The sequence below is a fragment of the Vicia villosa genome, linkage group LG6 (assembly GCF_029867415.1).
Source record: "Vicia villosa cultivar HV-30 ecotype Madison, WI linkage group LG6, Vvil1.0, whole genome shotgun sequence".
Classification (NCBI taxonomy): domain Eukaryota; kingdom Viridiplantae; phylum Streptophyta; class Magnoliopsida; order Fabales; family Fabaceae; genus Vicia; species Vicia villosa.
In genome coordinates this window covers 88,702,136-88,711,647 of record NC_081185.1, presented here as the reverse complement: position 1 = coordinate 88,711,647, position 9,512 = coordinate 88,702,136, and the positions used below count along the sequence as shown (strand labels likewise).

At 35.7% G+C, this 9,512-nt stretch overlaps 1 protein-coding gene across 1 annotated transcript; it reads right to left on the bottom strand.

Annotated features, from left to right (window-relative positions):
* Positions 1 to 4,323: 4,323 nt before the first annotated feature.
* On the bottom strand, positions 4,324 to 8,102 carry LOC131611844 (uncharacterized). Its single transcript, XM_058883695.1, has 3 exons — positions 6,023 to 8,102; positions 5,125 to 5,823; positions 4,324 to 5,003 (listed from the first exon to the last, which is right to left on the bottom strand). Exons 1-3 carry the CDS (start codon positions 6,530 to 6,532, stop codon positions 4,914 to 4,916), a joined length of 1,299 nt encoding a protein of 432 aa, XP_058739678.1. The 5' UTR covers positions 6,533 to 8,102; the 3' UTR covers positions 4,324 to 4,913.
* Positions 8,103 to 9,512: the final 1,410 nt, after the last annotated feature.

Here is a 9,512-nt window from a genome sequence, read left to right as displayed (position 1 = left end):
CCTATATCCATAGGCTTCTCAACTCTCTTGTCAACCAACTCGCGAGAGTGAGATGACTTCAGCTTAATGTTGTCCTCCTAAAAAATTCTACTACAATCCACCAAGTCAGCAAATTGACGAATCCTCTAATATCTGATACCTTGCTTGATCTCATCACAGAGGCCATTCTCGAATTTGATGCACTTTGAGAATTCATTAGTTTCATCATCGTTGTAGTGAGTGTAGTACTTGGCCAGCTCAACAAATTTGGAAGCATACTCCGGCACCGTCATATTACCTTGCTTCAGCTCCAAAAACTCAATTTCTTTCCTTCCCCGAACATATTTAAGAAAGTACCTCTGCATAAACTCTCTTCTAAACACAGTTCAAGAAATAGCTACACCATTAGTATCTAACTCAACTCTAGTAACAACCCACCAGTCATTAGCTTCTTCAGACAACATGTGAGTATCATACCTCACTTTCAGTTTCTCAACAAAATCGATAACCCAGAAAATCCTTTCGATTTCCTTCAGCCACTTCTGAGCACTTTCGGGATCATGAGTGCCTTTGAATAATGGAGGATTGTTCCTCTGAAAATTGCCCAATTGTCGGTTAACACCAATTTCAGCTCCATTGGCATTTCCTCCCAGCACAACAGCAATCATGTCCACAGCCTCAGCGATAGCATCATCGTTTCTTCCACCTCTTCCAGCCATTGTTATGCTAATCACAAAACAATTCCATTAGCACAAAGTATCGAAAGTGACAACTTGCACTCGTCGCATACAAGGGAATAATAGCAAGACCCTGGTCACAACGATCGACTATGCTCTAATACCACTATTGTAACACCCTTCTAAACCCCGCAGAAATTATGATAATATTCAGAGTAAACATGAAACTAGGGTGCCACAATTCTAAAAATAAACCAAATCGTAAGTCATCTGTCATGCTTTATTAGGAACGACTCACCAAAATAACAAAACTCATGTTCAACGTAGCGGAATAACAAAAACATCACCAAAATAACTAAACCAGTAAGGGATAATTCAAAAACCACCAAAATAGAGTACGATAATTAAACTCAAAGTCTAGCGTTACCCCAGTGTTACAAATCAGAGCATGACACTTACGCTACACCAAGCCAAAAGTCGCTACTCCTCAATCTGGAAAATGTCAACAGTATGGGTGAGTCTCATTCGCAATTAACAAATATTATGCGTTCATAAACAATAAAATGACAAAATTATACCATTCACCCAATTACAATATATTCATATTTTCATAAATCAATCAATACCAACACCAATCTAATCAACACCATCATCACGAAATAACACTAGAATTCTTCCAATCATGTTATAACACATACACATATTTGCAATGCATTGACACTATGCACGTGGTACCAATACGTCATGGGATTAACCCATCTGACCAATCTAAACATCACCGAGATACGGCCCTACCGGCACAAATTCCACATAATGGGAATTATGCCCTCCACTGATCCAAAACATCACCGGGATTCAGCCACCAAAATGTTTATGAATACATCCAACACATAACATACTTACCACCACCAATCACGATGAATAACTCATCTCAACACCACATCACTGAATAAAGTATGTACATGTCACACCTAACATCACAAATCATTCCATCAGCATCATTCAAATCATTCACTCATTCATCACAATAATCACAATATTAATCACAATCAATCCATTGCCACATCAAATACATTGTCACACCTAACATCATATGCACACAATGTTTAATTTCGCCAAACTAATTAAATCGGGATTTTAAAATAAAATTGAGCCACTGCCCATCTCACCATTTCATCATATAAAATATTTAATTAGCTTAACAACACCCAAAACGACACTTAAAACGGATACACGAATCAAAAGATAGGAATTTTAGAAAACAATTTATATTTCAAAACACACGGCGGTAACCGGTTACCTCAATTGGAGTAACTGGTTACTGCCTGACGGAGTAACCCAGAATCCTATTCATAATTGCGGTAATCGGTTACCTCAATCCAAGTAACCGGTTACTGCCTCCCAGACAGCAACACCCACGCGGAACACAACAGAGGTAACCGATTACCTCACCTCAAGTAACCGGTTACTTCACAACGAAAAGCACTCTTTCGTCCACGTAACCTCAGGTAATCGGTTACCACCCCCAGGTAATTGGTTACCTCGTACCTGCAACCCCAAAATTCACTTTTTGACAGCATTTATCCATTTCCAACTCAACCCAGTTCGTGCCAAAACGATTATCACATAAAAACAACACAATACTCATTATAACACAACTCTAACATGTTTTAGTGATCATTTAACATCATACACAACATCATTCATTCAATTACATCAAATCACGCATAACTCAAAAATTCCCAAAACCTAACATATCCCAATTTAACCAAATAATACACTAAATCAATTCTATCACCCATGAATACATAAAAGATGGTAATCGGAAGAGTCCCCCCTTAGCTTAGAATTTGATTTTGGTTCTTCCTTTTCTCCCTTCAAGATTCTCTTTCATGTTCAGCTCCTTATCTTCTTCAGACCCTTTGCTCTTCTATTTTCCAATTTTCCTTATTTTTCTTATTTTCTTCTTTTATGAAAAATAGAAATATACTTTAGTAAAAGGCTTAGTATTAGTACCCCTCTTTTACCAATCACTACCTTGGCCCAATAACATCCTCTTCTTATTTCTCCAATAATTCAATTAAAATACTAAAACAATTCCAATTAGTTAATTTAAATCTTAATTAAAATAAAATGGAAAAATATGGGGTGTTACACATACAGTTATGGATCGTAGCTTAGATGTTAGAAGAACTATGTCTGCCCCATCTGTTGATGTCACTAGTCATTCCAGAACCATGGAGGAAGATATCAAGAAAGTTGCGGATAAAGCAATGATCTCTTTTGTCCAAACACACTAGATGCCAATGTTAGAGCCAATCCTTTCAATAATATCCATGTCAAAAGCACCCATGCAAAGTGAAGTAACTAAAAAAACTCATGGAGATATAAGGTGAAAGAATGTTTTCCAATCTATTTCGAAAACCGGAGTTAATATGGAACCTGAGTTGTGATTTCTGAATTGGAAATAAAATAGAATATTATTGTAATGTATAATGTTTTAGTGTTATTAAATATATTAAAAAAAATATTTTAGAATATTATTGTGATGTATATTTTTTTAGAGTTGTTAAATATATTAAATAATTAATTTTTTTGGTTATTTAATGACTAGTGGATTAGTTTGAAGATATATGACTATGAAAATATTTTTTAATTGTATTTTTTTAAAGTAATAAAATAAAAATTATATTATATGTAAAAAATTAAATTAATTAATTTAAATAAATATCAACAATTTTAATACTTTAAAAATTAATTATTTCGAATAATTTTTTACAAATAGTATAATTAGTTTTTATTTAAATAATTATAAAAAGTATGAATTAGTCTAATTAAGATTTATTTATAGAATAGGATAAAAAATAGTTGTAAAATCGTTCTAAATATTTAACTTGAGATTTGTTATGATATTTTTGTTGTCATACTGTAGCTGTTTAGTTGGGAAGTATAAATTCAAATACAAAACTTTGCTACTGTTTTGTTGTGGTTTAGTTAGGAATAATTTAATATTAAATTTGAATTTTGCTAGAATTTTTTTGCCAAGATAACTAGTCACTCAATCCATGCTAGGGCATATATTGTAGTTAATCCCCAACAAATCTCCAACTATTTTTGTTTGATAGAGATTAGCTACGAATTATCTATTTTAAGATTTTCTTGTTGTAACGCATTTACGACAACACTCTACAAAAATACCTGGACCCGCGTGGTTATATGTACTACTTTTCAACTGTTGTTAAATGAATTTTTCGTAGTAGTGCTAGAAAAACAGACACAAATTAAGAGAGAGGATGTCTATTAAAATCAAAAAGGTCTTGATACTGCTTATAAAGGAGCCCTTAGGTGAGCTGTGTTTTTATTTGCACAAACTTTTCACAAGATAAGATTTGTTGAAATTGATGCACATTTCCAGAATATTCTAGCATAAAGTCTAAAGTTGCTACATGTTTCTAGAGTGTTCAATAAATCTAAGATTAACTAATAATCTAGAAAGTTCTAAGTCAATGTAATGTAGAAAAGACAACAAAAGTCTAGATAGTTCTATTCTAGAAACATCTTCTAGCACCTATAAATAGGCAAGCATGTATAATTGTATTTTAGCCTTTAAGACTTTAAGGTTCAATATCAATAACAATGAAGGCTTCATCATACCATTACTCTCCTCCTATAATAAATTGATTACTTATGTATTACCATGCTCCGATACTAGCTCACACACTACTTGCTACTATCTTTTAACTATCAACCAAAGCTCTTTACAGTATCCAACTATAGCCTAACAGACCGATCCTCTTCATTCTACTATTACTCTCCTCCTACAACAAATTGATTACTTATGTGTTGTCATGCTCCAATACTAGCTCACACACTACTTGCTACTATCTTTAATCAACTATCAACCAAAACTCTTTACACTATCTAACATTCTAAACTATCACTACTAACTCAAAATCCAACAAAGATGAATAAAAAATTTAATAATAAAACAGTATCAAGGCATGTATTTTAATTTTTAATTTACATAAGATTAAAGAGCAAGATAAAGAGAGAATATTTTCTTGTACTGTCAACAAAAGCAACGACTGGGAATATGAAAAATTGTGCACATTGGAAAAATAGAAATAACATGAAAATGAGAAAGTATGCATTAAAGATCTTAAAACAATAATGCTAAAACCAAAATAAAAAACCATACATCCTTGTCCATTACAAACTTTCCTCTCAAAACCTTCAAACACAACAAAATATAAGTTCTCATTTCTCCTTGAGGTCGGTTACAAGATGAGCCAGGCCATTTGTAAGGGCAGATGATGATGTCAAGGAAGCTTTCAGTATGCCTAGACACTAAAAAAACAACAATGAAAATATAAATCATCGTAACAAAGTAATCTCCAAGTAAACAATTAAAAATGCATTAGAAACAGAACACAACAATTATTTTCTAGCTAATATAACTTTTTCTTACCTCCTTGACACCAATGGTTACAATCTTCTCTTTCAAATCATCGAGGGGAGTTTCGAATCGTTCGTGCAAACCTAATACAGATATTGGAGACAATGGTGATATGACCAAATCATCGGTAGCAACATACATAGCCAGACCCTTCAGATAACCTTCAGGACATACCATTTTAGATAAATTCGTTTGCAACAAATTATCCACATAACTTTTACCTTCAATGTCTTTGGAATATTGAAATCGAATAACACTTACACCATAATGACAATAATAATCAAGAATTCCAGACTCACAAATTGGCAATACTGGTTTGCTTATTTCTAAATATGGCAAAATGCAAGGATCAACAAGCCTCTTCTTAGCTTCTTCTGATATGAAGTAATCTTTATCATTTAGTTCGGACATGCTCTTGTACAATTGATTAATACTTCCTAAGGAAAAATTCTCACCAAATATACGTGCGATTCCTCCCAAAGGAAAAGTAAGAAAGCTTAAAAGTAAATTAACAAAACCTTGTTCCCCTTCAGCACATAAAATCTTTCCATCTGATTTTCTTACAAATAGTTTCAAAGTGATTTGGAGATCACCACTGATTTCAACATCAGACGACAAGAAACCGGAATCTCCAATCGATGGTTTTTTCACTAAAAACAAATCCGTCAAAGTAGAGTTGGAGAGCAAAGAACATTTTAGCAAATCAAGTACCTATATCAAATATTAAGAGTAAATTAGTAATCAATGTAAGCTTTAAGAGAGGTATTTTGAAGTGTTATAAACAGAAGCAATTATAGTATTGTCTTGGTGGCAGATGTAAAGAAATACTAATTAAAAAAACATTTAAAAATTAATCATTAAAAAATAAAGCTAAACAATCATTTAGAAAATAGAAATACTGATACAAAACCTGTTGTTTAGTGACATTCAGAACCATTTCCTTCATAGAACTAGGGTTTGTTATTCCAAATTCCTTGAACAGGCCAAAGCTAGCATTGTCAATACCTTTAGGCATGACAATCAGATCATCAGTTATAACAAAAGTAGCAACACCTTTAACAAATCCTTGGCGGGGGCCGAAAAGTTTGAGGAAAAGTTGAAGGGTAGGAGAACTTCCACATGGACAGTTATTGTTATCTTTGTATGTTGATAGTGGCATATCACGAGAATTGTTGCATTTCCTATTAAAACATAGCATGTATCTGGTGGGTGGAGTGTCATCAATGCTGAGTTTAAGAGTGTTGCAATAATCTTCCGCAGAGTTAATTGGTTGCAAAAGCATTTGTTTGATTGTGTCATTACTGAAACAACTAACATCAAGATTTGCAACACTATGATAGAGTGAGTTGAGACAACCAACAGTAACTGGCCCTATGCTGGATTGCTTCTCTACAAGTCTAGCAATAGTTCCTAAAGGCATAGTTAAAAAGCTGCAAAGAATGTCTACAAAGTCCTTACCAGTTTCTGCAAACAAGACTTTGTCACCATTTTCATTCAACACAAGCTTCAAGGAAGCAAAAAATGAGAGAGACAGAGAGTGAAAAATGGACAATAGTGAGTCCGAGAAAAAGGAGATATAGGGAACAGGTTAGCGTCAAGACAGATAGAGAAATAGAGAGCAAAGAAGACGTCATCACATGCTATGTGAACAACCTTCCAAGAGACATTTCACCAGTAGAGATGGAGAGAGCATTTTCAAAGTGGGGGAGAGTAGTGGACACTTACGTAGCAAGGAAAACGAATAGAATGGGAAGATTCTTCGGCTTCGTCGGATACGAAGGAGTGAAAAGCAACGAATGGCTAGAGAACCAACTCAGAGATGTTTGGTTTGGTTCATATAAAACCAGGATCAACATATCGAGATATGCTAGGCGAGAAGGGAGAAAATTAATTGAAGGCAGCAGACCTAACAACCATCCAGGAGATGTAAGGATGGGAAGAGTCGCAGAACAAGGTGCTGGGAAACAGGTGGTATTTCAAAGACCGGCAAGCATACGTGGTACAAGGAGAGAAGGAAAAACTTATGCGGACGCAATCAGAAACAAACGAGGCAGCGAGCACGTAGGAGGAAACATAGAACGGAGATTAAAGGAAAACAAGGAGAAACAAGAAGGAGAAGCTCAAAAGGGTGTGGGAATATCAATAACAATGAACAATGAAGAAATGCAGTGGGCTAAAAATGGTTATGTAGGGTGTGTGAGGAAGATAGAGGACATTCCAGAGCTGCAACAAAAAATGGTAGACGAAGGTATCGTATCGGCAAAAGTAATACCGATGGGAGGGGAAAAGGTATTCCTTAAAATAGACGAGGATGAAGACATCAGGGAGCTTGCGAGGGATGCAGAGTCGTTGTTTAACAAATGGTTTAGCATTTTGAGAAAATGGGAAACAAAAGACGTGGCTGGAGCAAGATACATTTGGTGTCGTATCGTTGGATTACCAATCCATGCTTGGAAGATGAAAGTATTCTCAATATTAGCTTCATCTTTTGGAAGGCTCATTAAACTTGACTCAGCAACAGAAAATATGGAAAGATTAGATATGGCTCGTGTGTTAATAAGGACACCTGTTATGGAGTTCATCAATAAATCAAAAAAGATTCACATCAACAATGAAATGTTCCACATTTACATAACTGAAGAGAACTGTACATGTTTCATAGTTAATGAAGAAGGAGAGAGATGTGATGATCCAAACACTGATGAAGGTTATGATTCTGAAGATTCAGAGGACTCATTCATCCCGCCATCGGTGACATCCATGGAAGAGGAAGAGACAAGGGGAAAGATAGAAGAAAACTGGCAATCATTACAAGATGAGGAAAGGTCAAATCGGCGGCGTATGACGGAACTCGAAAAAAAGGAAGGGGTTATCGATAAAAGCAATCGAGTTTCAAAACTCGAGGGTGAGGATCAGATAGGCAACGTGTTAGAAAAGGAAACATTAATTGTCGATGAGAGAGAAAGCATGGAGAAGAAAAGTTTGAACAAGAGACACGTGGAAAGTACAGGTTTCATTTTAACAGATAGTGATGGAAAAAATATACAAACTGATGGTGATGATAGTGGGCCAAGTATTAACAATGGGCCGAGGGAAGATCAAATGGAGCAATTGGGCTTTGCGCGTCATTCACCCAATATGGGCCCGAATAGCAACAATAAAAACAGCAATAGGGTTGAAGAAGGGATAGCAAATATCAATCAGGATCAAGATGCACAACAAGTTTCTGGGGAACGCAATATTATTACCCAAGCAGAGATAGGATTTCAGGAATTAAGCAATCAGCAGAAAGTGAACCTGGAGCCAAGGCTAAGAATTGAAGAAGGAAGTAGTACGAGAGAATTGATCGATCAGCCCCAAGAATCAGTTCGAGAGTCATCGCAAGGAGAAATTACAAGAAACCGGGAGGAGATTCTCATAAGTAACAAAGAAGCAACTACTCAAAAGAAGGCTCAAACTTTCAAAGAGAGAAGGAATAGAAGAATCAAAATACTAAAAGAAAAGAAGAAAGAAATCAGAAAAGGGAAAAGGATGGCAGTAGGTTGTAATTGCAGTCGGCGAAAAAAATCACCAAAACAGGTAACATCTAAAGCTAACCTTAAATTCATAAGGGATGATTTTGAAAGGAAAAGCTGGGTTTTATTACATGGAGAGGCGATGGAAGTGGCGAAAGATATATGGGATTTGGGAAAAGATTATGGCTTGATTCACAAGGGAGAGGAGGGAGAGATCCTGCAAGAATTAAAAGCAGGAATTCAAGGAGAAGAGAGAGTATCCTAATTCAGGAGTCTCACTCAAAGGGTAAGGAGTATTAAAGATCAAAGTAATGAAATTGATAAGCTATAATATTAGGGGTTTAGGGGGGGCAGTCAAGAAAAAAGAAATTCAAAAACTGATTCAGTCTCAGAAACCGAAGTTAATATGCATCCAAGAAACAAAGATGGAGGTAGTCGATAGGAGTATATGTCACACTATGTGGGGCACCAATGATTTCGAGTTTGATGTTAAACCTGCAGTAGGGAGATCGGGCGGAATCTTGACGATTTGGGACAATAAAGTGTTCTCAGTCCAGAGAACACTTATACTATCAGGGGCATTGTGGGTGGAAGGAGTCTGGGGGGAGGCTAGGAAAAAAATCATCATAGTCAACGTATACGCTCCGTGCGATGGTCGTAGAAAGCGTGAACTATGGGGTGAGCTGACCTCTAGATTGGCTGATATAAATAGAGAAGGTCTTTGTTTAGTGGGAGATTTTAACGCGATCAGATCTGATGAAGAAAGAAGAGGATCAGTAGAATACACCAGAAGAGAGGAAATGGAAGCTTTTAATGAGTTTATAATAGGCGCAGAGCTGATTGATTTACCTTTACAGGGCAGAAAATTCACTTGGTCTAGATCGG